This window comes from Mustela putorius, unplaced genomic scaffold (assembly GCF_011764305.1).
Source record: "Mustela putorius furo isolate JIRA1106 unplaced genomic scaffold, ASM1176430v1.1 tig00000196_pilon_pilon_pilon, whole genome shotgun sequence".
NCBI classification, from domain to species: Eukaryota; Metazoa; Chordata; class Mammalia; order Carnivora; family Mustelidae; genus Mustela; species Mustela putorius.
This window is the reverse complement of record NW_025421310.1, coordinates 10,731,359-10,759,239: the sequence shown is the minus strand read 5'-3', so window position 1 is coordinate 10,759,239 and position 27,881 is coordinate 10,731,359. Positions and strand designations below refer to the sequence as shown.

Sequence of the window (27,881 nt, the reverse complement as noted above, 5' to 3'; positions counted from 1 at the left end):
TTTAAAAAAAGCCTATTTGGGATGCCTGAGTGGCTCAGTCAGATAAGGATCTGCCTTCGGCTCAGGTCATGACCCCAGTCCTGGGATTGAGTCCCATATCGGCTCTCTGCTCAGTGAGGAGTCTGCTTCTCCCCCTGCCTGCCACTCCCTCTGCTTGTGCTCTCTCTCTGACAAATAAATTAAAATTAAAAAAAAAAAGCCTAGGGGCGCCTGGGTGGCTCAGTGGGTTAAGCCGCTGCCTTTGGCTCAGGTCATGATCTCAGAGTCCTGGGATCGAGTCCCGCATCGGGCTCTCTGCTCAGCAGAGAGCCTGCTTCCCTCTCTCTCTCTGCCTGCCTCTCTGCCTACTTGTGATTTCTCTCTGTCAAATAAATAAAAATAAAAAATCTTAAAAAAAAAAAGCCTATTGGTTTAAAAAAATCATAAGTGGGATGCCTGGGTGGCTCAGTTGGTTAAGCAGCTGCCTTCAGCTCAGATCGAGTCCCACATCGGGCTCCTTTCTCGGCAGGGAGCCTGCTTCTCCCTCTGCCTCTGCCTGCCATTCTGTCTGCCTGTGCTCACTCTCTCCCCCACCTCTCTCTCTGATAAATAAATAAAATCTTAAAAAAAAAATCATAAGTAACTAAAATAGAAAATATAAGTCAAATAATAAATCTCCCTTATTTGATGTTTTTTGTTTTTCTTCTTGGGGAAAGAGATGGAAACAAGCCAGGATGAGACTGTAAACATATAGACCAACGTGGGGAGAATTGGCATCTTAACAGTATTATGTTTTCCAATCCATGAACATAGTATATTTTTCTGGAGATACAAATGTTGGCATTCTCTCAGCAGTGTTTTGTAGTTGTTAGAGTAAAGGTGTTAAATCTTTTATTAAATTTATTCCTAAGTATTTTCTGGGCTTTAGGGTATGGCAAATGAAGTTATTTTTAAATTTCATGTTCCGATTTCTTGCCTCTACAATATACAATATACAATACCATTATTTTTGTATAAAAACTTTGTAACCTGTGAACTTGCCAAAATCATTCATTCATAACTTGCCATTATTCATTCTAGAATTTCTATTCTATTTTTAAAAATATTTTATTTATTTATTTATTTGACAGAGAGAGAGAGCACAAGCAGGGGGAGCAGCAAAGGGAGAGGGAGAAGCAAGTTCCCTGCTTGGGGCTCGATTCTAGAACCCTGGGATCATGACCTGAGCTGAAGGCAGACGTTTAACCGACTGAGCCAGCCAGGTGCCCTTATTCTGTTCTTTTTCATTTTTTTATTTCTTTTTTCTTTTCTTTTCTTTTTTTTTTTAAAGATTATTTATTTATTTATTTGACAGAGAGAAATCACAAGTAGGCAGAGAGGCAGGCAGAGAGAGGAGAGGAGGAAGCAGGCTCCCTGCTGAGCAGAGAGCCCAATGTGGGACTCGATCCCAGGACCCTGAGATCATGACCTGAGCCGAAGGCAGCGGCTTAACCCACTGAGCCACCCAGGCACCCTTTCTTTTAGGTTCTTGAGCATAGATATAACAACTATTTTTTACATCTATTTTTTTTTTCTTGTTCCAATATATGGGTCATTTTGGTGTTGGTCTCAGTTAACTGATTTCCTTTTCTCCTGAGAATGGGTCATATTTTCCTGTTTTTTTTTTTTAGTTTTTTTTTTTTTAGTAATGTTAGAGTGTATCCTGGATACACTGTAAAAAACTGGAGTCTGTTATGTTCCTCTGAAGAGCATCAATTATTTTTTTTTTCTTGAGTAACACATTAAGTTGGTAAATTCCAACTGTAGTCTCTATAAAACTCCCTCCTTTAAAATTTGTGCCTAGGGGCGCCTGGGTGGCTCAGTGGGTTAAGCCTCTGCCTTCGGCTCAGGTCATGATCCCAGAGTCCTGGGATCGAGCCCCGCATTGGGCTCTCTGCTCAGCAGGGAGCCTGCTCCCCCCCCCCCCCTCTCTCTCTCTGCCTGCCTCTTTGCTTACTTGTGATCTCTGTCTGTCAAATAAATAAACAAAATTTAAAAAAAAAAAAAGATCTTTATCTATAAAAAAAATAAATAAATAAAATAAAATTTGTGCCTCAAATTTTAGTTGACATTTTTTAAGCTTAGCTGGGCTGTTTGGAGGGTACCCCATGTGGGTGTGGCTCTGGAGGTCGGCCGGATACTTGAGCAGAGTTTATATAAAAATACTTGGAGTGAGGGGCGCCTGGGTTGCTCAGTGGATTAAGCCGCTGCCTTCGGCTCAGGTCATGATCTCAGGGTCCTGGGATCGAGTCCTGCATCGGGCTCTCTGCTCAGCAAGGAGCTTGCTTCCCTCTCTCTCTCTCTGCCTGCCTCTCTGTCTACTTGTGATTTCTCTCTGTCAAATAAATAAATAAAATCTAAAAAAAAAAAAAAAAAACTTGGGAGTGCCCCCATGCTGGATCTCTTTTCTAGATTTATACCTTTCCTGTCGCTCTGCTATTTCACGCCAGGAAGACTGGATCTTCCTCTGGTGTTTTAGTTTTAGCTGCCCTTCTCAGCAGGGGCTAGAACCTGCCCCCTCTTTCTTCTTAAGCAGGCTCCACTCCCAGCCCTATGCCCCGCTAGATCTCAAGAACCTGAAATCATGGCCTGAGCTGAAATCAAGAGTAAGCTGCTCAATGGACTGAGCCGCACTAACTACCCATTTCTATTTTATCGAGTGTCAGTTTCTCTCCAGATTCTCGTTGCTTCCCCGCCCCCCTCAACTTTCCAGTGCCTTTAGGTAATTGTTTTCTGTTTTATCCAGAGTTTATAATTGCTATCTCCGATAGGGTTGGAATGTGAATCCCTGTGGCTGAATCCAAGCTTCTAACTATGGTAATGTACTGCCCCCTAGTGGCTGGAGGTGGAGACCTGGTTTATGAAAGCCTAGGATAAATTTGTAGATCTTTGGGGGCCGTATGTTTGAAAACATTTTAGATTTTAATTTTTTTTTCCTTTTAAATTTTCATTTAAATTCTAGTTAAAAACATTTTTCTGAATTCAAAATAATCAACAAATGACTTGTGCGGAACAGCTTATGACAGAAAGCTGAACAGCACCCTGTCACCATTAGTGCCTCTCCCCAGTTTTTTTTTTTTTTTTTTTTTTTTTGTCTTTTACACATTTTACTTATTTTTAAGTTTTGGCAATATACCTATAGGATACAAAATTCTAAATGTACAAGATGTTATATGCTAAACATGAGTCTTTCTTCCACCAAGTTCGCCTCCTCACAGGCAGCCTGTACTTCTTTCCAGGGAGAAATTTACATAGATTTAGGCAAATATGTACAAACTGTTTTTCTTTTTAATAGAAAGGATAGCAGATGACTAACAATATTTTTTTAACCTTTCTTGTTTCACATAACAATTTTTTTTTTAAGATTTTTTTTTTTTTTTTTTTTTTTTTTGACAGACAGAGATCACAAGCAGGCAGAGAGGCAGGCAGAGAGAGAGGAGGAAGCAGGCTCCCTGCTGAGCAGAGAGCCCAATGCGGGGCTCGATCCCAGGACCCTGGGACCATGACCTGAGCCGAAAGCAAAGGCTTTAACCCACTGAGCCACCCAGGTGCCCCTCACATAACAATTCTTTAAAAAATCAGAATCCTCTGATTTTTAACTTTCATAATTTATTTTTTATTGAGATAATAAAGACTATATATTTAAATGTATTTATTTAAGTAATCTCTACACCCAACGTGGGACTCAAAGTTATTAGCCACGAGGTCAAGAGTCACATGTTTTCGGGGCGCCTGGGTGGCTCAGTGGGTTAAGCCGCTGCCTTCAGCTCAGGTCATGATCTCAGGGTCCTGGGATCGAGTCCCACATCGGGCTCTCTGGCTCTTCTGCTCTCTCTCTCTCTGCCTGCCTCTCCATCTACTTGTGATTTCTCTCTGTCAAATAAATAAATAAATCTTTAAAAAAAAAAAAAAAAAAAAAAAAAAAAGAGTCACATCGGGGCGCCTGGGTGGCTCAGTGGGTTAAGCCGCTGCCTTCAGCTCAGGTCATGATCTCAGGGTCCTGGGATCGAGTCCCACATCGGGCTCTCTGCTCAGCCTCTCTGCCTGCCTCTCTGCCTGCCCCTCCTCTCTCTCTCTCTGCCTGCCTCTCTGCCTACTTGTGATCTTTCTCTGTCAAATAAATAAATAAAATCTTTAAAAAAAAAAAAAAAGAGTCACATGTTTTCCTAACTGAACCAGTCGTCGGGGTGGAGGGTGCCCTGGGTATATATTTTGAAGACTATTTCAATTCAACTCATAAAAATCTAACTAGTTCTCCAATGACCACCAAAGAGGCTGTTTCCAGTCTTCTAAATTTTGTTTAAAGATTTTACTTATTTATTTGACAGAGAGGGACAGAGCAAGAGAGGGAACACAAGCAGGGGGAGAGGGAGAGGGAGAAGCAGGCTCCCCCCTGAGCAGGGAGCCCGATGCAGGACTCCTCCCAGGACCCCAGGATCATGACCTGAGCCAAAGGCAGACACCTAACTGAGCCACCCAGGTGTCCTGTTTCCAGTCTTTTCTAAACGATGTTGCACAAAAGGCTCTAGCATATCTGGAATTTTCCACGAGTTTAATTGCAGGTAAGTTCCTAGAAGTGGAGTTTATGAATTTGGTAGACGTTGCCAAATTGCCAAGCACATTTCTTTGTTTCTGTGAATTTCAGTAAGTTTTTTAACATACATGATGTCTGCAACTCAAGTGTTTGGTGAAATGAATTTTTACAAACCGTGCACACACGCTTGTAGCTAGTGTTCAGGTCAAGAAGCAGAATATCAGGGCGCCTGGGTGGCTCAGTGGGTTAAAGCCTCTGCCTTCAGCTCAGGTCATGATCCCAGGCTCCTGGGATAAAGCCCCGCATCGGGCTCTCTGCTCAGCAGGGAGCCTGCTTCCTCCTCTCTCTCTGCCTGCCTCTTTGCCTACTTGTGATCTCTGGCTGTCAAATAAATAAATCTTAAAAAAAAAAAAAAAAAAAAGCAGCAGCAGAATATCATCTCTCAGTCCCTAGCAGGGCCCAGACCTTAATAAACAGCACAGTTTTGCTTACTTACTTTAGAGGAGTGGAATCACGCTGTCTGGACTCATACTAGGGAGATGATTCCTTCCTTTTCACTCCACTATATGTGGCCCACAATTCATCTAGTCTGTTCATAAGCTTTTTAGTTATTCCCAGACACAGGGATTGCAAACAGAGCTGCTGTGAACTTTCTTTTTTCCTTCCTTCCTTTCCTCCTTTTTCTTTTCTTTCTTTCTCTTTCCTTCCTTCCCTCCCTCCCTCTCTTTTTCTCTCTTTCCTTCCTTTCCACCTACCTTTCTTTCTCTTTCTTCCTTTTCTTCCTTCTTTTTCTTTCTTTTCTTAGGAAAGTGAAGCTACCAAACCCAGGGGGGGGGGTTAATTATTTTTTTATTTTTTAAAGATTTTATTTATTGGGCGCCTGGGTGGCTCAGTGGGTTCAAGCCTCTGCCTTCAGTTCAGGTCATGATCCCAGGATCTTGGGATCAAGCCCCTGCACCCGGTTCTCTGCTCAGCGGGGAGCCTGCTTCCCCTCTCTCTCCGCCTGCTTGTATGCACACTCTGTGTCAAATAAATAAAATTAAAAAAAAAAAAAAAAAGATTTTACCTTTAAGTAATCTCTAAAACCCAACATGGGGCTCAAATTCAAGAGGTCAAGAGTCACACACTCCTCTGACTTGAGCCAGCTGGGCGCCTCGTACAGTGAACATTCTAGTTCATGTTTTCTTGGGCATGTGTGTGCGTCTGTTGAGTGAGTATGTCAGCAGAGTGAGATTGTGGGGCACGGGATCCACGTATGTTAAGCTTTGACTGGGTTTGGCCAAATTGCTGCTCCAGTTTCCATGCCTGCCAGTGGGGTAAAAAAAAAAAAAAAAAAAGAAACCTGTTTTCTCCAGAAGGAACTTCTGAACTGTTCCTGTTTTCAGTTCTTTCTTCTGTGGCCCCCCACATGTCTAGATGAGGGTGGTTTGAATCCGCGTGATTTTGAAAAGCAGCCGGGGAGAAGCAACGTGTTGGGCCTCTAATGATGTCAGATCATCTTCTTCTTCTTCTTTTTTTTTTAAGATTTTATTTATTTGACAGAGAGAGATCACAAGTAGGCAGAGCAGAAGGCAGAGAGAGGGGAAGCAGGCTCCCCACTGAGCAGAGAGCCTGATGCAGGGCTCCATCCCAGGACCCTGAAATCATGACCTGAGCCAAAGGCAGAGGCTTAACCCACTGAGCCACCCAGGCGCCCCCCCCTTTTAAAGATTTTATGTATTTATTTGACAGAGAGAGAGATCACAAGTAGGCGGAGCGGCATGTGGCAGAGGGAGAGGGAGAAGCAGGCTCCCCACTGAGTAAGGCAGTGAGACAGGGGCTCGATCCCAAGACCCAGGATCATGACCTGATGTGAAGGCAGATGCTTAACCAACAGAGCTTCCCAGGCACCCCAGATCTTCTGATATTTAAAAAAAAAAAAAAAAATTGTAGCGGCGCTTCAGTGGTTCCTTGTTTAAGCGTCTGATTCTTGATTTCGGCTCAGGTCATGATCTCAGGATTGTGAGATCGAGCCCCAAATGGTGCCCCGAGTTGGAACTTAAAATTCTTTCTCTCCCTTCCCCTCTGCTCTTACCCCCGTCACCCATCTCTTCCTCTCAAAAAAAAAAAAAAAAAAGAAGAAGAAAAGAAAGAAAAGAAAAAAGGAGAAGAATTTCCGCTTTCTGTGCCCTCCATGAGCCAGTTGAGGCTGGAGCCCCTGTAGGAAGGCGCTGCCAGGGGTAAGCTCTGCCTCCCCTTTCTTGTTCTCAGCTTTAGACCAGTATCTCTGGAACCTCTGCTGAGAGGCATCCTCTTTTTCCACTTCTCTCCCTCCTGCTGATGTAGCTGAAGCTGTGGTCAGACTCTTGCTTCCTCTCCTTATCACCTTCAAAACCTCAAAGGAAACTACTTTCTTGGAGTGAGGACTTGGCCACATACCCCATCGCCTCCTCCCCACAGAGGGTGTCTCAAAGGGCCTATGAATCAGTGGGATTTGGGTTCCTTGTGGAAACAAAGGTGCAAGACTGGAAATCCTTTAAGTTTTTACTTTTTTAATTTTTTTAAAGATTTTATTTATTTGACACAGAGAGAGAGAGACCACAAGTAGGCAGAGAGGCAGGCAGAGAGAGAAGGGGAAACCGGCTTCCTGCTGAGCAGAGAGCCCAATTCAGGGCTCGATCCCAGGACCCTGGGATCATGAACTGAGCCGAAAGCAGAGGCTTAACCCACTGAGCCACCCAGGTGCCCCAATCACTCCTTGAAGCTTTTATTTGGGGTATGGTCTGAATACACATGAGCAAGACTGGAGTCCCTGAGGGGGCTGAGAGAGAACTGGAAGGACCTAGGGGTGGTTGTGGCTCTTAAGAGGTTGAGGATGGGGGCATTTAGGGACCAAGGGGGTGACTTTAAATACTCTGGGTAGAAACTGTTAGGTGGGAGTTTGTTAAGGGGCAGAGGTTTCTGGGGTACCAGTGTGGGATTACCTAGGGGAGGAAGGGCTGAGGTGGGGAGGTCTCCGCAGGTGGATGACTTCTAAGTGAACTTGGCTTCTGTTACAGCTTTGGGCAGACTGCTGACTCTGTGAGCTCTTCTGTGAAATGGGTACAAACGTCCCTCTTCCAGGACTGTGGCCAGGACTCAAGAGAACCGTAGATTGACAGGCCCTTGAATGGGCTCCTTGAATGGCAGCTGCAACATTTCCAGGGATTGGGGTCCCAAGAGTAGGGTATGAGGCCTTAGGGACAAAGGAAGGTTCTAGAAGTGTTTAAGAGAGCAAATTCTGGGTGTGTGGGGCTCCCCAGGGTGCAAGGACGACACTGCCCACCCTCCTGCTACAGCCTTCCTCTACAGCCAGAGGAGCTTCAGCAAAGGGCAGTGAAGGATACTTCCTGGTCCCCTGAATTGGGTCTGGGCATTAGATGAGACCTTTTACTTTTACAGAAGTGAAAAGGTCGAGCTTGTTCACTGAACAGAATGGTATGTGCACTGAGAGGTCACGTTGGTTGAAAACACTGAGGTGTGTACCTACGTGAAGAAAGATCTGGAAGGATCTGCTCAGGGAGACAGGAATGTGAAGGCTTGATCTTTCTGATCTCTGCCCGACTCTATGCTCTGGCTCACACACTGCCCGGGGTTGCTTTTGGGAGCCAATGGTCATTAAAAGCAAAGCTCTGAGCACCACCCCTGTGCTCCCCCCGAAGCCAACTGCAGGCCGGCCAGGCCCCACACTCTGCAGCTTCCTCACCCTTGCAGGCTGCGTTCCTCACCCCTGCCAGGTCCGTGCCCCCCACAGCCTATGCAAGGCTCCGCAGGAGGGCCTTCTTCCTGCTCTTGGCCTCTGCAGTGGTGTCAGAGTGCAGGGCTCCCAACTGCCTTCTCTAGGCTGGGTCCCAGGGGTTTGCTCTCAGCACACGGCTTTCAGAGAGGCTATCGGAGAGATCTCACCGGCTTCCAGTGTGGCTAAGGCAGAACGATGCAGGGGGATTTCTATTTAGCCTGTTCACGTGACGCCTTCGGGTGCTCACGCTTTGCACTGGGACTTCGGGCCACTCTTACTCAATATTGATGCTGTGCGTGTGCATTCACTCCAGGTTTTACTCCTAACGTCAGACCACCTTTAACATAATTAGCCCGCGCCTTCAGATTCTGGTCTTGCAGCAGGCACAGGGTGGAGGGCTGCCCAGGGGGGGCCCTAGGGCTCCAGCGCGGCCAAGGAAGGCACCACGAGGCCAGTGAGTCCCAGCCCGTTTATTTGGTCTCCCGTGCACTCAGGCCTGCATCACCGGCCTCGACTTCTCAGCCTGCAGCTTCACTCCAGAGCCCGCGAAGCCTGTACCGCCCTGGGGAGGTGGGGACAAGGCCAAGTTGGGGGCAGGTCGGGCTGCAGCGGGGTGGGAGAGTCCTAAACCGTATAAGGTAAGGCAGGACCCGGGTGGAAGATCGCGGGCGGGGCTGTGGAGGACGCTGGCCTCCCGGGAGGGGCGTGGCCCCGGGGAGGTGAGGGAGGAGGGGGCGGAGCCTCGGCGAGCGAGGCCGCAGCTCACCCGTTGCAGCACAATGATGTCGCGGTCTGTCAGCTTCTCCCCATTCACGGGGTCTACCATGTCTTTCCGAATCAGCTTCTCCACGCACTCCAGGGTGACCACAGCCCCACTACGGTGAGCGTGAGGGTCGGGGGCACTGATCAGAGGCCCCGCCCCCAAGAAGGAGCGCCACACCCCCGAGCCCCGCCCCGCACCCAGTCCCGGGATCCTCCCCCGGGTGACTCGCGGGACTCACGAGGGCCGCAGCACAGCGCAAGGCGTGGCGTTGCTCAGGCTGTCGCGGGTCACAGCGCACACGTAGCGCTCACTGCGTGTGATGAGCCCCACGCGGTCCACGGAGCTGTCGAGCGGCGTGAAGCGCACGGGGGTCAGGTCCGACATGCGCAGTGGCTTCCCGGACATAGGGCAGGTCACGATGCGCGACTGCGCAGGACAGAAGGGAGGCAGGGTCAGCGGGCAGGGCTGGGGCCAGGTGTAGTTAAGGACTGCGGGGGGTGGGGTGGGGGGTGTGCCAGCAGGGAAGGGACCCTGGGGTCTTCTGGCCCTCTGGGCCCAAGTGGGCACAGGGCGCTGGGAATGCTCACAGGCTTCTCCAGCTTGGTGGCCTTGGCCTCGGGGGTCAGCGACGGGATCCAGAAGCTGGGCAGCGCTTTGTCCTTGTCCTTGTCCTTGCTTGTGGGGCCTGCACTGGACCCAGGTCGGGCATCATCTGCCGGGGGGAAACGGGTTGAGCTGCCATACCTGGGGAGGCACCCGGCCCCGAAGGACCCCCACTCACTTGCAAGTCTGCTCCCCCTCACCTGGGCTGTTCCCAGAGGCTGCCTTGGGCGTGAAGGGGTTGAGGGGCCGGCTTACGATGGCTGCCTCCTTCTCCAGGAAGCCCCGCACCTGGTCCTGGGCCGCAGCCCGCTGCAGCTCTTTCTGCTCCTCCCGCCGGGCCCCCCGCTGCTTCTCGTAGGCCTGTGGACAGCCAGAAAAAAGTGGACTGTGCATCTCCCTGTGGGTTGTGAGTCTGCCGGTGGCTCTTCCCATTTCACAGGTGGATAAACTGAGGCCAACAAAGGGGACAATCCTGGTACTGTTCTGAGGCTGGTGACTGCCAGAGTGTGAACCTTTATTATGCTGTGATTAGAGCCAGGGTGTGGCTCTGCTGCCCTTACTTGTCCTTTCCCCTCCTGCAGGGCACAGAGGTCATCTCCCATTTAGCTGGTTTGGGACTCAGTGGCTTCTCTATTCCTGGGCAGCAGAGCAGTCAGCCGGAGACAGATGCCCAGACTTAAACCTTGCCTCTGTCACTGATGAGCTCTGTGGCTTCCAGTTAGCGCTGTGACTTCTGGTCTGTTTCGTCTGTAAAACGGGCTAACAACCACGACCTACCTCGCAGGCTCACCGGGTTATGCAGGATGATTTTTGGAAACGCTTAAAACCTTGCCTGGCACATAGCAAGCGCTCCATAAATGTACCTGTGGGCCACGTTTTTTTTAGAGTGTAGGTACTACAGAACCCGTTCTTCCCTGGAGGTGAGTTCCAGGAGAGTGAGGAGCACTTAACATTCGCGCAGCCTGGGATGCGCAGGTGGTGTGGATGTGCGCGTGCGCAGACGCAGGACGCGGGGCTGAGATCTGAGATTGGCCACCCCGGGTGGGGGAGGAGAGCACTGCAGGTGACTGCTGTTGTGGGGTAGGGGTATCTGGTGTGGTCACCGTGATGAGGGAGAACCCAGGCAGCCACTAGACCATGCCGGGGCTCACGGGTGCCGTGGAAGCCACTTGGTCAAGACAGATGGCTCAACAAGAATCAGCCCTTGGTGTTCGGGAAACCTGGCCGGGAAAGGAGGGCGGCAGGGCAGCTGTGCCGCAAACATGGTGATAAACGGGGTCCTTCCTGTCCATGAAAATAGTTCACCCATGGGAAGTGGTCGTGGCTCCAAGTAAAGGCCCTTTAAATTCTGATCTGTGCATATCTCCCGCTTGCCCTGCGCTGCCTGATTTGGCCCCATCAGCCCATTTTGGAGCCATTGAAATGAAGGCCCAGAGATGAGGTGACATCAATTCTCTCAACAAGCATTGGCGGAGAACCTAGGGCCAGGGGGCGGGCAAGAGATCTGTGGGGGAAGTGGGCATGTGTTGGCCTCAGACAGAATCACAACCCAACACGTGTCAAGAGAAGCTGTGGCAAGGGCAGACCCCGGGGGGCTCTGCACTAGCAGGTCAGAGGAGTCAACTCCTGGGCTGATACCTGCGGCAGAAGGATTTAAGCATAAGTGGGAGGGGGTCGTGCACCGGGCAGCGGGAAGATCGAGGGAAGGCTCAGAGGGAAAAGGAACTCAGAAAGGAAGCCCAGGGTGGTTCTGCTTGTGAGCTCAGCATCAGATCCGCCTGCCCCTCCCCTGTCCCACCCCCACCCCTCCCCATCACCTTCATCTGCCTGGCGATCTCCTTCTTCTGGTGCAAAATGTACTCCAGGATTGCCTCCCGCTCATATAGGTAGCCATCCGGGCTGTGAGGACAGACAGGACAGGGTGATAAGTGTCGGCTCCCTACCTTGGGCACCCATTAACACCTCTTAGAGGGAGCAGGTCACTGGGTGCTCGTCGCGGCTCCCTAACCCTAAGATATTCATTTCCACATCCCGTGGAACACGTTAGGATCACGCCCGTGTCTTGGATGAGCACACTGAGGCTCTGAGAGGTGAAGGGGCTTGCCCAGGGTGTCCCGGCTATGCGGGTGGCCAGACCCCTGCATGCGGCCCCCTCCATGCAGGTCCCCAGCTCACGTGACAACAGGGTCATGACAGGGCTGCAGAGAGAGGCAGCAGCAGTCAAAGTCCTTGACAGCATCCCGGCTCAGTCGAATGTTCTGGGTCCCGTAGCCCGAGGCCGCTGGAGACAGAGACAGAGGGATGGGGTGCCAGGAGATATGGCCTTTGCCAAACCCCAAGAGAAAGGCACAGAGAAATCTTGGAGGCAGCAGCGGGTAGGGGGGAAGGGGGAGGAGGGGGGTGGGGTGGAACCTCTAAGAAACAGGCAGTCTGTGTGTCTCTATGCTGGGGACAGGGGCACAACCCACAGGAAGGTGTTCATCCGGAGGGTAAGTGACAGACAGGCAGGCCCTGTCACTGAGGTAGCCAGGTAGAGAGGCTCACGGATGACTCCCCTCACCCCTCTGCCCCTCTGCTCCAACTCAAGGGCCTCTATCTCTCTGTGCCTCATTTCTGCCGCTGGAACACAGCCATGACAACGGCGATTCGATTCCTTCCTCAGTGGGTGGTCGGGAATCTTAGGTGAGGTCACGTACAGAAGTGCCCATTACAGGGGTGGGGGGAAGGGAGTAGAGGATCACGCAGGCTGTTCCTCATAAGTCATGACCATCTGTGGAGAGCAGGGGCAGACATGCCCTGAAGGTACAACCAGAGAGGTAGAGCAGGGATGGTGACTTCAAGAGACATTTGTCCCCCTTCCAGACCCCGTACCTGTGTCCTTCTTCTTCTCGTGGTAGGTGTAGACGGCTCCTGCTGTGCAGTTCTTGCCATGCCGTGTCATCCTGAGGGACGGAGGGGACAGTTGCGAGGCTGTGGTGGAAGGAGGAGGAGGCCCTCATAGCTGATCTGCCCCTGCCCCCGCCAGATGGGAAAACTGGGCGTGGGTCAGGGGAGGACATTATTTATTTATTTATTTTAAACAAACTGCTGGAGGGGCCGCAGAACAAGATTTAATGGGCTGTTTCTTCTCTGATCTGCATTTTATTTAATTATTTTTAAAGATTTTATTTAATTATTTGATGGAGAGCGAGCGCACGAGTGGGGGTAGGAGCAGAGGGAGAAGTGGGCTTCCTGCCTGCCGCAGGGTTCAATCCCAGCACCCTGAGATCATGTCCTGAGCTGAAAGCAGACATGTGACTGACTGAGCCAGTCAGGCGCCCCCAGGAGAGGACAGTGCTTACGAGGTATCTAAACACCTCAGAAAGGAAGTCTGGCATTTGACTTTGAAAAAGACCCACATTCCGCTTGAGGAAGCAGGCATTGGAGGGGGTGCGCGTGTGAGTTACTCCGAGGCAGTAGAAGATCTGAAATCCAAAAAAAGTTCTAGCTGCAGATGAGGCTGAGTGTGTCTCCTGACACACATGGGGGAAGCGAGGGGCCTCGGAGAAGCTCCGTTTCGGGGGTGAGGAGCGTGTGTGTGCTTTGTGGGTTCCCACAGGCTCACACAACTGAGTGCTGTCCTCTTTCTCCGGGGTGGGTGAGAGCATCTGTAAGCAGAGGTGAAATCCGCATTCTGCTTGAACTGTTGCCTAATGTTACCAACTGCACCGGAAAAAATCCACATCATTGAAATGACCCTCCTAGCGGGGCTGACTGCACACTGTGGCGGGGACCATGGACAGGGTCCGCCACCCAGAACACAGGCTGGTGTTCGGAACGTTAGCAAAGAAAGCATACGAGACTGCACTTGGGTGACATGCCTCAAAGACATCATCAGAGACATCTGTGTGGGAGCATGCCCACAGACGTCCACAGCAGTGTCATTTGCACCAGAGGGGACTCAAAGGCAAATGGACCTCCCTCCCTGGGAGAATGGATGCTGATGGGCCCCGCCTGGAGACCACCCAGCTAGTGGGATGCAACCCGCTGGACGTGTGCGAGGCATCGTGGGTGGATGTTAGGGCAATACTGGGTATGAAAAGTAAGGGGGGAAAAGTAAGAAATGAAATAGGATCGCTGCTAGTCTACACGTGCCCAAGGTGGTACTTTTTTTTTTTTTTTAAGATTTTATTTATTCATTTGACACACACAGAGAGAATGAGAGAACAAGCGGGGGAAACTGCAGAAGGAGAGGGAGAAGCAGACTCCCTGAGCAGGGAGCCCAACGAGGGGCTCGATCCCAGGACCCTGGGATCATGACCTGAGCTGAAGGCAGATGTTAACTGACTGGGCCATCCAGGCGCCCCAAGGACAGTACATTTTAAAGAAGACTAGGGTCTTCTTTAAAATGTCCTCCAGGACCCCAAGGAGGGTACACACTGTGCAGACGGGGTAGGGACCGACCAGGGGCTTCAGGTTATAGGGATCAAGAATTGGGCAAGACGACCTTGAGTCCAGGGTTGGCCATTTCCTTTCCCTGAGCCTTGGCTTAATTTGGCAAAAAGTGGGGATAACCGCGGGATCTAGATGACAGGACCAGACTGCCATGAGAACTGCAAGAATTGCTCAGAACCGGGCACACAGCGGGTGTTGGGGAAATATTCTCTCCAGCTCTCTGGCTGTAAGAAAGATCCAGAAGGCTGGTGTGGGGGTGGGGGTGGGGGCGTAACCGAGGGCTCCCAGAATGCAAAAAGCAGCTCTGTCTTTATGCCCCTCTTCTGGTTGCCTTCGGAAACTTGGCTTTCACATTCAGAACTTGAACCGCAAACCTCTCTTTGAGCCGTGGATCTCGCTCTCCCCCTACCGGCTGGCGTCAGCCCTCAGGACTAATTTCTGGTCTTCGGTATAGGGACAGAATAGACGCATTGACCTTAGGGATGCAGTCTGATGTATTCTGACAAATGTATCTGCCCTTGTGGCCACCACCCCAGCGGCAGTCACAGTGCTGCCTGCAGGAGTTAACCTTGGTGAAATACGCCAAATGTGACCCACAGACCCTCCTCCTCTGACCTTCCCTCTTCCCCCAAGCTTTTGAGCAAGTGTCCAGCACCTGCTGTCTCCCCTGGCTCACAAGCCACCTGCTCCTCCCCGGGGCCCTCCGGCTTCTGCCCCAGCCCTCTACTCCCCCACTGCCACTCCCGAAGGTCGCGCTGACCTTCTCCTGGACAAATTCTCCGCTCTATTCTTAGTCATCAACTGCCTTGACCCGCTGCGGTATTTGGCACTGGGATGCTTGTCTTGTGGCCAAACAACTGGGGTTTCTACGCTCTTCGGCTTCATGGCCGGGGACACTTTCCCTCCAAGAGTGAGAGAAGCAGCTACGGAGGGAGCATCTCTATTTTTTTTTTAATTGGCCAGGCAATGATAGCAACAGTATCTGACTGTTGGTCCGGGGACCCTTGTGGGGGGTTCCCTAAGATGCTTTCAGGGCATCCACAAACTATATCCATAATAATACTAAAATGTGTTTGCCTTTGTGACTCTTATTCTCTCACAAGGGTACTATGGAGTTTTCTGGAGACTGTGTGACATGAGGATGTCACTGCTCTGACCACTAACTGAATATGTGCTTTCGTGTCCTTGGGTTTAAAAAATTTTTTAAAAGATTTTATTTATTTATTTGACAGAGAGACAGAGAGAGGGAACACAAGCAGGGGGAGTGGGAGAAGGAGAAGCAGGCTTCTCATGGAGCAGGGAGCCTGATGCAGGGCTGGATCCCAGGACCCTGGGATCATGACCTGAGCTGAAGGCAGGGGCTTAACCGACTGAGCCACCCAGGCGCCTCCTAAAAGATTTTTATTTTTTATTTTTTTAAATATTTTATTTATTTATTTGACAGACAGAGATCACAACTAGGCAGAGAGGCAGACAGAGAGAGAGGAAGGGAAGCAGGCTCCCCGCTGAGCGGAGAGCCCGATGCGGGGCTTGATCCCAGGACCCCAGGACCAGGACCAGGACCTGAGCCGAAGGCAGAGGCTTCAACCCACTGAACCACCCAGGCGCCCCTAAAAGATTTTTATTTTTAAGGACTCTTAATGTGGGGCTTAGACCCACAACCCTGAGATCAAGAGTCGCATGCTCTAAAAAAAAAAAAAGAGTCACACGCTCTACTGTCTGAACAAGCCAGTCACCCCATGAATATACTACTTTCAATGGATGAATTTTGTGTTATGGGAATTATAACTCAAAAACAAAAAATTTTTTAGCATCAGTTTTAATTTCTGATACAGCAAATATTGATAGGTAGAGCTCACAAAAATGGAAGTTCTCGGGAGTCCTCAATGACTTTTAAGACATTGAGACCAAAGAGTTTAAGAACCGCTGGCCAAGGGTTGAAGGGCTGCCAGGTGACAGGGCCAGGATTTCTCTGGAAGTTGAGCTCTCCACCCACTGCTCTGTACTGTCTCCTCATTAAGGCCAATTCCAAAATAGAAAATGGAACTACTGCCATCTGCTGTCACTGGTGTTTCAGAGAGGAACTATCCAAAACGACAGCCACTCATCAGCGTGCCCACTTTCCTGGGCAGAAGACAGGCTCCCGGGATCCCTCAGCTAGGAACCCATGGAGCCAGGATTCGAACGCAGGCAAGCAGGCTGTGGGGCCACCTTCTTGACCACGTGGCAGCTGTCAGTCCTCCCAGGAAGGGAGTATGGGCCAACCCGTTCCCCTTCTGTATGGAGGCTTCACACTCCAGAGTGCATTTTCATCTTTCAGGCCGTTTCAATGCAGACACGAAATTTTCACCAGAAACCCGTGACCTCCATTTAGGTTTTGGGATTTCCCGCTGCAAAGGTACATTCGTATATCCCCTTTGTTCCAAGCACACTTAAAAGCTTTCCAATAACTGAATCAAATGTTGGTGCTACAATTTAAATGAATGAAAATGAGGAGTCCCTGGGTGGCTCAGTCGGTTGGGCTCTGGTCATGATCCCATGGATCCTGGGATGGATGCCCTGTCAGGCTTCCTGCTCGGCAGGGAGTCTGCTCCTCCCTCTTCCTGCCCCACCCCAGCCCTCAGATGAATAAATAAAATCTTAAAAAACCTAAACTGAAATTAAAGAACTAGAAAATCCAGTCCCTCAGTCAAACTAGCTACTGATCCAAGTGCTTTCCAGGCTCCTGCTCGAATAGCACCATGCTGAGATGGGATTTTAAAAAACCGTGGCCATAGTACCACTGACTCACTGATGATTCCGTAACATCTACTACCTATCTGGTGTTCAAATCACTGCTTCTCTCCCAGCTATCTTTTTCTGCAGTTGATCTGCTTGAATCCTGAGCCAGGGGTCCTTAACCTTTTTGGTGGGGCCGGTGATCCCTTCGAGAACGTAGAGAATGCTCCACACCCGCTCCCGAAAATGGCATGTGTCTGGCCATTCCAGTGGTGTGGAGGCTTCTGTGTTAAAAGGAAAACCAAGGGCGCCTGGGTGGCTCAGTGGGTTAAGCCACTGCCTTCTTCAGCTTGGATCATGATCTCAGGGTCCTGGGATCGAGTCCCACATCAGGTTCTCTGCTCAGCAGGGAGCCTGATTCTCCCTCTCTCTCTGCCTGCCTCTCTGCCTATTTGTGATCTCTGTCAGTGTCAAATAAAGAAAATCTTAAGAATAAATAAATAAATAAATAAAGGAAAACCAAGAGGCTAATTACTCTCAAGGAAATTGAAGACAGAAATAGGACACGATGTAAGCAGTACAGAGAGAGTTCCCTAAGTGCAAAAGTTAGCATGTGAGACTCTCTATTAATAATGGCTAATGTTTAGGGGCACCTGGTGGGGGGGCTCAGTCCGTTAAGCATCTGCCTTGGGCTTGGGTCTTGATCCCAGGGTCCTGGAATCAAGCCCCACATTGGACCCCCCTGCTCAGCAAGGAGCCTGCTTCTCCCTCTTCCCCCCTGCTTGTGCTCTGTCTCTCTCTCTAACAAATAAAATCTTTTTTAAAAATAATGGCTGATGTTTAAAAAAACAAACAAGGCTGATGTTTATTTAAGAGGTTCAGTGAACCTGGCCCTGTTCTAAGCATTTTACGCGTATTAACTTCACCGAATCCCACAACCACACAAATGGCTGCTGAAAACAAGGACAAGGCTCAGAGAAGGTGCTCAACTGCACCTGATGTTTGACCCAGGCATCTGAGTCTGTGGCCTTGACCATCAGCCTGAGGCACTGGGCCTGACTCTCAGTGTGGAGCGGGACAGCTAGCTTATGCCTTGTTGCCCCCCTGGAAATTCTGTCCCCTTTTTCCTCCTAGACTCCATTGAGCAGCCCAGTCCTGTGGGAAGCTTGTCTCTCCAGGCTGAACTAGGTGATCCCTGTGCTCTGATAATACCCGAAGTTACCTCCAATAGAGCGGCTATCTCTTGGTATTTCTCCCTCCAGACTAGGAGCCCCTGGAAAGGATGGGCCTGGAAAGGACTCTCATCTGGGACCCAGCACTGCCTGGCACCTGGGAGGGCTCTCACAGATTGTGATAGGATCCGTTAGCTGCTGCCAACTCTTGATCTCAGGGTGTGGGTTTGGACCCTGTGTTGGGCTCTGTGCTGGGCATGAAGCCTACTTAAAAAAAAAAGAGGGGCAAATGGGTGGCCCCTCAGTTGGTTAAGTGTCTGCCTTTGGCTCAGGTCATGATCCCAGGATCCCTTGCTCAGTGGGGAGCCTGCTTCTCCCTCCTCCTCTGCCGTTCCCCCTGCTTGTGCTCACTTTCTCTCCCTGTCTGTCTGTCAAATAAATAAATAATTTTTTTAAATTATTTATTTATTTGAGAGAGAGAGAGCAGAAGGAGGAGGAGGAGTGGAGGGAGAGGGAGAAGCAGACTCCCTGCACAGCAGGGAGCCCGATGCAGGCGGGGCTCTATCCCAGGAATCTGGGATCATGGCCTGAGCCAAAGGCAGACACTCAACTGACTGACTCTGAGCCACCCAGGCGTCCCTAGAAAGAAAATCTTTAAAAATAAATAAATAAGGGACATCTGGGTGGCTCAGTCAGTAAGTGGCTGCCTTCGGCTCAGGACATGATCCCAGCATCCTGGGATGGAGCCCCGCATCGGGGTTCTTGCTGGGGGGGGGGTGCTGGTAGGGAGCCTGCTTCTCCCTCTGCCTGCCTCTCTGCCTGCTTGTGCTCTTGCTATCTCACTCTCTCTCTGAAAAATAAAGAAAATATTAAAATAAAATAAAATAAAAACAAATAAGTAAGTAAATAAAATAAAACTGGGTAAAGGATCAGAATAAACATTTTCTCCAAGGAAGACAGACAAATGGCCAATAAGCACATGAAAAAAACATTCCACCTCATTAGTTATTAAGGGAACACAACAGAAAAACCATGAGATACCAGTTCATGCCCAGTAGCATAATTTCAAACAAAATGTCAGAGAACCACAAGTATAGAGAAACTAGAACCCTCATGCACCAGTAGTGGGAATGGAAGCTGGGGCAGCCACTTTGGAAAAGTCTGGAGGTTCCTCAAAAGCTTAAACATAGAGTTACCGTTTCATGCAGAATTTCCATTTCCAAGGGAAATGAAAACATGTCCACCCCAAAACTTGAACACAGATGTTTATAGTATTCAGAAGAGCCAAAAAGTGGAAACAACGCAGGTGTCCATCAACCGATGAATGAATGAACTATGGTATACCTTAGACTAAGGAATAGTATTCAGCCATAAAAAGAAAGTATAGATACACGCTACAGAATTAACCTTGAATTTAACCTTGAACCTGCATTAACCTTGAAAACATGATGCTGAATGAAGTAAAAAAAGAAAGAAAGAAAGAAGTAAAAAAAAGAAAAAAAAAGAAAAAATCCATTTATGTAACCTGTCCAGATTGGGTATATCCACAGCGAGAGGAAATAGAGTAGGAGATATTAGTGCTGGGTGGAGGGGAGAGTGGGGGGTATGACAGATCATGGGTATCGGGTTTCTTTTTGGAGTGATGAAAATGTTCTACAACTGACTACGGTGATGGCTGCACAGCTCTCTGTATATACTAAAGACCACTGAGGGTCACCTGGCTGGCTTAGTCAGTAGAGCATGGCAACTCTTGATGCCTGCATCATGAGTTCAAACCCTACCTCAGATGCGGAATTTACTTAAAAAGCAAATGACCAACCAAACAAAAACCACCAAAAAAACCCAAAACAAAACACCACCCCACTGAATTGTATACTTTTTTTTAAAACTTTTTTTTAAGATTTTATTTTAAAGTAATCTCTACACCCAAGGTGGGGCTAGAACTTACAGCCTCGAGATCAGGAGTTGCAATCTCCTCCAACTGAGCCAGCCAGGCACCCCTGAATTGTAGACTTTAAATGGGTGAACTATATAAATAAATCTGATTTTTGTTTAAAAAAAAAAAAAAAGGTAAGTCAGCAGAATTTGGGTTTGCCCTGTTGACCCCTGGCATGGAGATCATAAGTAAAATGAGATTACAAGGAAAAAGACAAATTCATATCCAGAAGGTGTGATCAAGAGAGTAAGGGATCCAGTTTCTTTTATAAATCAATTATGCCAATAAGAAAAAAGGGTGGGATGGAGGGGGCTGTTCTAAATTAAGAGGAATTTGAGAAACATAACAGCAATAATTTGACTAGATTCTGATTCAAACAAATGAAACTTTTTAAAAAGGCATTTTTGGCCCACAAGATTTGATTATCAACCAAGTAATAGGTAATATTCTAGAATTTTTGCTTTTGGAAATGTGATGATGGTATCGCGGTCATGTCAATGTCCCCTGTTTTTACACATGCATCCTTAAAGTTTAAGGGATGATATGTCACGATGGGTAGGATTTGATTTACATATTTAATCAAAACAGTACGTTAAACCAATATGGCAAAAAGATTACTAATCGGTAAATCCGGGTGGTACGGATACTTATATCATTCCTTCACTTTTATGTAAGTTTGAAGAGTTTCTTTTTTTTAATTTTATTTAACAGAAAGGGGGGGGGCGCACAAGCAGGTGCAGTCGCAGGCAGAGGGAGAGGGAGACGCAGACTCCTCGCTAAGTGGGGAGCACTACCCGGAGCTCCATCCCAGGACCCTGAGATCACGACCTGAGCCAAAGACAGAGGCTTAAACGACTGATCCACTCAGGCGCCCCAAGTGTGAACATTTTCATAACAGAACGTTAAAGTAAAACGCTTTGAGGTCCAAGTTCACACCGACTCAACAGCACCGTCGTGATGAGAGCCCAGGTCGGCCGGACCCCAGAACTCCAGGGACGAAAAGGTTAAACCCTACACCAAGTAAGAGAAGGCAGGGGCTGTCCAAAAGGTGCAAAGGCGGCGGCCCGCGGGGGCACAAATTCTCGCTCTCCCTGTCACAGTCTGGGAAATTGAGGCAGGTACGGGATCCGTCTTCCTCAACTCCCATCTCCTTAGGAACCCCCCTCCCATACAACCAAGAGTCCCAGTCTCCCCTTCCCCTGAGACTCCCGGCCCACCGCCGTCTACCGTGGAATACCAACTCTCAGCGGAACTGGCGGATGGAGGCTCGGCTACCTCCAGAGGTTCCTGGGAGATGTAGTTCAGCTTCAAACTTGGGAGGCCTGGAGGGCTCTATCCATGATTGACAGGGAGTCGGGAATTCGAAATCCTATCGCTGTCTCCCTCAGGACCCCAGAAGTCCAGCCCGCGGGAAGGCGATCGCAGCAACACTATCCCACTACCGCCTGGAACTCACCTTACAAACGACTCCTCGTTCCTTCGTTGCTTCTTCAACTGTGCCCCTACACCGGAAAGGAGGGCTGTTTTCCCCGCTCCGCTTCGCCCACTTCCTCCCGGAAAAAAAAAGACCGGAAGTACAGATGCCCCGAGTTACCTCGTCTGACTTGGTAAATCCTCCGTTCTTCTTTCCCTCCCTCCGGAAACGGGAGTAGCAACCTGAAGGTTCCGGTTAGTGCAACTGGAGTGAATATGGGGCGCGTTTAGTATACAGTAGGCATTTCCCCGGGCGGGCGGTTATCCTGCTTAGACCCAGGCTTTGCGTCTCTCCAAGTCCGAATTTAAGGATTAACCACTTCGTCCAGAGATTGGGAAATTCATTCCCCCAAGTGCATCAAACACTTGTGACATGTTGAGAGACAATTGAGAAGGGACAATTCTTCTGTTCCCAGTTTATAAGGAGAGCTGTTGAGAAATCAGAGGTCAAATCCTTCAGATCACCTCAGGAAATAGGAACTGACTACAGCATCGCCCACCTACCCCCAGGAACCAAGGCATACTTACATTTCCCGCCAGTTTTTAGCTATCTAGCTATCTGGAGACCTCGATATTTATTTCCTAGCTCACCCACGGAAACTTCCATCTCAGAGAGACCAAAAAGGGAAGAGGTACATATCCAATCCCTTAAGTGCCTCCCTTAAGTGCCTCCATGGTGTCGGAGACCCTGGCTTCCCTCAGGACTCTCTGGACCTTGGGCCCTTCCTCCTAAGGTCCCTTTAAATACTTTGTCCCTTACCTGAGTCCCGCCCAGGGCAGGTAATCACAAACCCCGCCCCTCTGCCAGAAACCGGGATCGTGTGGATTCCCCGGAGAGGGGCACCCCTCCTACCTCTCCCCTCCCCTCTCCCCTTTCCCTCATTCACAGCTGGCCGCAGCTGGCGGGAGGAAGCCCCGATTAAAAAGGAAGGGAAAGCGCTCACAAGTCTGGGCAGGTAAGTGAATGTCCCCTGGAGGCAGAGCCTGGCTTGGGGACTCTGGCCTCTTGGCTCCCTGCCCAGCTGGGACTCAGAAGTTCCCGTCCCCCAGCCCCAGGAGTCCAGGACCTCCACTCCCTTCTCCCCCTGGACCCAAGAATATAGGCTCTTTGCCTCTCCTGCTCTTGTCTCTCCTGTAATGTTTCATCTTTTGGGGGTGGATGTGGCAATGGGCACAGGGAGAGGCAAGTGTAGGTGGAAATTACTAGGAAGAAAGGAATCCTGATCACCGATGGACGTGTTTATGGGCACCTACTATGTGCCAAGATTCGTGCTGGGTGCTGCAGACTTGGTAGAGGAAAAATACGGGCTCCCTGCCCCAGTCTCAGGAGGCACGCTTCTTTCACTCAAATCCTGCTTCTGAATCTGGCAAAATCATATGACCTTGGGCAATTCTTTTACCTCTCTGTGCCTCATGTTCCTCATCTGTAAAATGGGGATAATAATAGCATGGCTGTGAAAATTAAATCGAGTTGCTACAGGGAAACTACCTTGAACAGTAGCTCAGTGACCTGGCCCAGAAATCAAGCTACATGAGTGTCTGCTATGATTATTATCACGGACCATAGCATCCAGTCGGGGGGACCGTGCCTCAGCCCCAAGTGCCATTCCCCAGGGGCTGAGGCACTTGATACTGCTCCTGGTTTCAGGTGTTCATAAAATATGAGGGGCTACCCCTCTCTGCTACTGCTGTACCTGGGACTGACCACCTGCTCAGACACCACACCTGGTGGGGAGCAAGACCAAGGTGAGTGTTTGTGGGATGAGCTGGTGTCCAGGCACAGACACCCCCCCCTCCCCGCCCATCCACCTTCCCTGGACTCAGGAACCCTTGCCTCTAGTCCTCTTCTCTCCCAGGACTCCACAGTTCTCAGTCCCCTTAGGCCCGGGTTCCTCCATGTCCCCAGTCTTAGGAACTCTCCATTTTTCTGTCCTTCGTGTCCTTTAGGTCCAGGAGTCTTCCTGGACTCCCCAGAGGCCCAGAACTTTCTAGGAAGCCATAGACGGATTCCACGAGCCAATCACTGGGACCTGGAGCTGCTCACGCCAGGGAACCTAGAACGAGAGTGTTATGAGGAGCGATGTTCCTGGGAGGAGGCGAGGGAGTGTTTTGAGGACAATACTCTGACGGTGAGAGCCTCTCTAGGCCCTGGGATATTCTGGCCCACAATTCCCTCTACCCGGGATCTCAGAAATCAGGGTGGGCTGGTGTGGGGGGTACGGAAGCTCCCATTGACATGCTGTCTTTCCATCTGCTCGACTTCCATCCTTTCAAGGAGCGCTTTTGGGAGAGCTACATCTACAATGGCAAAGGAGGTGAGTGAAAGGGAGGGAGGTGGGGGGGTGGCTCTCGTTCTGGACAGCTAAGGCAGCCCTTTCTCCTGGAGGTTGATCCAACATCCCCTACCCCAAATTTGCCTCCTCCAAATCCCATGCTCCCTGAGTATGCTGGAGGTGGTTATTAGAAGAGTCCCCTCCTTTGAGACTAGAGTCCCTGCCCAAAGAGCCCACCACACCTCATTTGGAGGGAGTTTCCTGTCTCTAGGAAGAAGGAAGTACAGGTGGAGAGGGGTTACAGCCCTGGGGCCTGTGAGGCCTCAGGCTCAGAGGCGCCGACCCACCTGAGCCCCACTTTGGAATCCAGAGCCCCAGCCCCTTCTGCAGCTTGGTTGCTGGGGGACTGCTCCCTAGCAACGGGGCCTGGCCAGGCCAGGCCAGGTGGTAGAAGCCTGTGCTTCCTCACCTGCCCAGGCTGTCCACCCCCACCCCTTCCTGTGAGTTCTAAGGACCCACTGTGGCCGCAGTCTTGTTGCTAAGGGGGGACTGCTCCTTAGCAACCAGGCCTGGTCAGGCCAGACCAAAGAAGCCTGCAGCACTCACTACCTGGCTGGCTTCCCCTCCCCCACAGCCCCATCCCAGCCTTGGCCTGGTTACCAAAGAGGCCTCCCTAGCAACCACCCCTAGCCAGGCTCAGGACCCAAGACCCACTGCCCAGGGAGGAACCCCCTGCCTGTACCAGACGCACCCGCCCCACCCATTCTGGTGGCCTGGTTGCTAGGGGTGGATGCCCCTTAGCAACAAGCCCTAGGTCTGGGCGGGAGTCCTCACACTGGAGCCTGGTTGCTAGGGGAGGTGACTACCTCACTGCAGGCCTAGTGAGGCCTGGTGGCTCCTTGAATCCACCTGGAACCTGTCAGAATCCGGAAGGCCTGCCTTCTCAGTGTAGCTCTTTGCTAAGGGGCCTAAAGTCCTGGGGTTTACCATTTGACCAAAGCTCCTGACCCAGTGCTAGAGGAAGTGTCCCCAGCTGCAAGACCCCAGAGGGCCTCACCAAGCTGGAGTTATCCCTGTGTCTCCTTCCCTTCAGACATGTGGCCTGGGATGGCTAAAGGCCTAGGGTCCTAGCAAAAGGTTCACCCCCAAATCTATTATTGGGGTGGGGGAAGGTCCCAAAATTCCTGCACTAATAAATGAATTTTTCATAGCTTCTGGTCAGTTCAGAAACCTTCCTGTGATTCCGCCCTTTCTTTGGTGTTGAGGTCTTGGCCCCCTGTGGCCTGGGTGTGGTAAAGGGACTATGTTCCTGAGGGGAGAGGGGTGCCAGATAAAACACAGGACCCCCCCCCATCGGTTAAATTTGAATTTCAAATACACACGAATAAATTTTTTAGTATAAATATATTCTAAATACTCCAAGGGACATACACTAAAAAAAATTCATTTTGTATCTAAAATGAATGTTTAATTGGGTATCATGTATTATTATTTGCTAAATCTGGTGATGCTCAGAGTGGGCATTTGCTAAATCTCGTAATCTCCAGTTGCCTGCCTGAGCTCCCCACCCCCACCTTCAGTGTGTCCATTGCCCTCTTAGCAGATGGATTTTGTTTGGGGGGATTTCAGCCATGCTGTGTCAGGGAGGGGCCTCTGTCACCATGGGGATCCCACTGCCATAATTTTTTAGCCCTAGATGGAGTTATCCTAGATCCTTTATGTGTTTGAGCTCAATGAATTTCCACAATGCATGGGGGAGGAGTTATTGTTCCCATTTTACAGAGCAGCAAACCGAGGCTTAGAGAACCAAATGTGTTGAGTTGCTTGGAGTCACACACCTAGGAAGAGGCCCTGGTTCTGTGTTGCTTCTTGATCTGTACTCCTGACACAGGGGAAAGTATTGGGTTATTGTGGTAAGTGATAGCCCTTGACACAGTGTCCCCCCCCTCCACTGCAGGGCGTGGACGAGTAGACGTAGCAGGCCTGGTGGTTGGGCTGACGTCTGGGATCCTGCTCATTGTCCTGGCCAGCTTGGGAGCCTTTTGGTATCTGCATTGCCGACCGGGCAGAGGCCAGCAGCCCTGTCCCCAAGAGTAAGGGGCATTCAGAGAGAAGGGGCCCAAGGGCTGGAAAGCAGGGTGAACAGGAAGGAGGAAGGGTGGACCTCAGGAGACGAGTCAGGGATTGGGACAGGTGGGTGCTGAGGAAGGATCTGAGGAGACCATCAGGTGGAGAGTCAGACCGTGAGGCTGTGCGTGGACGGGTATTGTCGTTTGTCTGACTATATCCTCAGTACCTAGTACACAGTAGGAGCTCGATCAGTATTTGCTGCCTGTTTCCATGATACTGGGTTTTGCGTGATTATTACTGTGTGTATTGTATCTGGTGAGGCTGCATCGTGGGGTCTCTGGGTGTCCGTGACCTGTCAGTTTCTGTAGTGACAGGCTGTAGCACGTGTGTGTGTGTAGGTGTGTGTGTGTGTGTGTGTGTGTGTGCACCTTATGATTGTCTAGGTATGTGGTTCTCAGTGGCAGGGTCCAAGAAAGTGCTCGAGTGTCAGTCTGGAAAGTATGGCTGGTCTGGGGGTTTTTCAGAAGAGTTTATTGTTAAGAGCGGCACTGGGAAATTTGTGAGTGGGTGTCTCTCTGTGTTGTGTTGGCTTGTGTGTGTGTCTGCCTGTCTTTCTGAGGGGCTGTCTTTTTCTCCATTGCTCTCGCTGTAGCTGTAACGCATGTGTGTCTGTGAATAAGAGTGTGTCTCAACAGTTGATTTGTGTCTCTGCCTGTCTCTGTTCGTCTGCTTGTCATTCTGAGTGGAGGGTCAGGCTGAAGGTGACCCTCTTTCTCCCTGCTATTGCTCCTTTCCTCTTGTGTCCCCCTGCCACCCTCAGATTCTCTATGTCTCTAGGTCTTCCCCACCTGCCCTCTCCCAAGTCCATCCTGTAGGTTTCCCCTGCTAACGGTGTACTTTCTGTCCACAGAGCTGAGCTCATTAATCCCTTGAGTCCCCTGGGCGACCTAGGCCCGCCGACGCCCCTGCCTCCACCCCCACCCCCAGGCCTCCCCACCTACGAGCAGGCGCTGGCGGCCTCTGGGGTGCATGATGCACCTCCGCCCCCCTACACCAGGTACTGGGCTGGGCTTGGGCTGGGCTTCTACCCGGGGGTGGGGCGCGGATGGGAGGATGCTGAGGGAGGAGGGGCGTGGTCTCAGGGGCGGGACTTGGAATTTCTAGCTTATTATCCCGGGCGAGGCTTGGAGCGTGGGGGCGGGGTCCTAGGCAATTGTCTGGGGGCGTGGTCCAGTGTTGTCTGTGTGGAGCTTTACGGGAGGGTGGGTCTTGTGCCCAGAGGGTCTGCGATTGGCTGAGACGCCCGCGGGCGGGTCGGAGTGGTCTTGATTCAGGGGGGAAAAACAGCCGGGTCTTTGACTCCCTGTTGTGCCCCTCCTCTTGCAGCCTCAGGAGGCCTCGGTGAGGAGCTGCTTCGGAGCCGAAGTTCCCCAGATTCACAGCGGATTTCAGAGCCCCCATGCCTCTTAAACTACGTAGCTGAGATCCGGGAGTGGTGGGAGTAGGGGTCGTCCGGCCCGAGGCCTACCCTGGCACACGTGTTTCCGCCGAGTACGGATACGCGCACATCCCTGGCCAACGTGTTCCCTCGCCCCGGCTACTCGCGGGTCCCCAGGCTTTTCTGACGGGGGGGGGGGTACCGCCAGTCCTATCCCCCCGGGTAGGCGTCCGTGGAAACTCGGACCCCGGTGCGTAGGCCGGGTATTACCCACTCGCGTGAGTGAGCAGGTGTGACAAGACCATCGCCTTACAGTGCTATGGGCCACGCACACGCAGGGCCCTGCTTATGCACATGCATGTTTTCGTGTGCTCCCCTTGCACGCTCGCGGGCGCTCTGCAACTCAGGGTAAGGGTGGAGGCATATATGCAAGAGTGCTTATGGGGGAAGGGCTCGCATTGCACCGGGAGACTGGAGTTGAGCTCCACTCTTAAATGAAGAACCTTTGTAAAAGATACAAAAAGTGAAACAAGGCAAAAAAAAAAAAATAAACTAAATAAACTGAAATGCATTCAGGGGCGCGTGTGCGCGCGGCGGAGTTGGCTTTCTGTACAAACGCTGCGCCCTACACCCCCAGGCCCTGCTAGCGCTTAGTATCTAGCGCTCTCTCTCTCTCTCTCTCTCTCTCTCTT

At 50.6% G+C, this 27,881-nt stretch overlaps 2 protein-coding genes across 4 annotated transcripts; one reads left to right on the top strand and one right to left on the bottom strand.

Annotated features, from left to right (window-relative positions):
• Positions 1-8,764: 8,764 nt before the first annotated feature.
• Positions 8,765-21,815, bottom strand: LOC101670393 (nitric oxide synthase interacting protein). 3 transcript variants are annotated; one of them, XM_004767300.3, is made up of 9 exons: positions 21,530-21,815; positions 12,547-12,617; positions 11,851-11,956; positions 11,493-11,574; positions 9,876-10,035; positions 9,660-9,784; positions 9,311-9,498; positions 9,076-9,184; positions 8,765-8,871 (listed from the first exon to the last, which is right to left on the bottom strand). In XM_004767300.3, the coding sequence occupies exons 2-9, from the start codon at positions 12,614-12,616 to the stop codon at positions 8,800-8,802; spliced, it is 912 nt and encodes a 303-aa protein (XP_004767357.1). In that variant the 5' UTR covers position 12,617; positions 21,530-21,815; the 3' UTR covers positions 8,765-8,799. The 3 variants fall into 3 exon arrangements, with proteins under 3 accessions (XP_004767357.1, XP_004767354.1, XP_004767355.1); XM_004767297.3 differs by lacking the exon at positions 21,530-21,815 and adding an exon at positions 21,392-21,503; XM_004767298.3 differs by lacking the exon at positions 21,530-21,815 and adding an exon at positions 21,392-21,499 and having other exon boundaries at positions 12,547-12,645.
• A 370-nt stretch (positions 21,816-22,185) lies between these two features.
• On the top strand, positions 22,186-27,760 carry PRRG2 (proline rich and Gla domain 2). Its single transcript, XM_004767302.3, has 7 exons — positions 22,186-22,364; positions 23,057-23,154; positions 23,356-23,537; positions 23,684-23,723; positions 25,639-25,774; positions 26,662-26,808; positions 27,138-27,760. Exons 2-7 carry the CDS (start codon positions 23,070-23,072, stop codon positions 27,154-27,156), a joined length of 609 nt encoding a protein of 202 aa, XP_004767359.1. The 5' UTR covers positions 22,186-22,364; positions 23,057-23,069; the 3' UTR covers positions 27,157-27,760.
• Positions 27,761-27,881: the final 121 nt, after the last annotated feature.

What these genes read in the sequence shown, in the direction of transcription:
- LOC101670393 (XM_004767300.3), bottom strand. Translation starts at nt 12,616, where the DNA reads ATGACACGGCATGGCAAGAACTGCACAGCAGGAGCCGTCTACACCTAC. An exon ending in CGAGAAGAAGAAGGACACAG is followed by an intron (nt 11,957 to 12,546) that starts GTACGGGGTCTG and finishes CTCTGTCTCCAG; the next exon opens with CGGCCTCGGGCTACGGGACC. An exon ending in CCACCAAGCTGGAGAAGCCT is followed by an intron (nt 9,499 to 9,659) that starts GTGAGCATTCCC and finishes TGTCCTGCGCAG; the next exon opens with TCGCGCATCGTGACCTGCCC.
- PRRG2 (XM_004767302.3), top strand. Translation starts at nt 23,070, where the DNA reads ATGAGGGGCTACCCCTCTCTGCTACTGCTGTACCTGGGACTGACCACC. An exon ending in TGGTGGGGAGCAAGACCAAG is followed by an intron (nt 23,155 to 23,355) that starts GTGAGTGTTTGT and finishes CGTGTCCTTTAG; the next exon opens with GTCCAGGAGTCTTCCTGGAC. An exon ending in CATCTACAATGGCAAAGGAG is followed by an intron (nt 23,724 to 25,638) that starts GTGAGTGAAAGG and finishes CCTCCACTGCAG; the next exon opens with GGCGTGGACGAGTAGACGTA.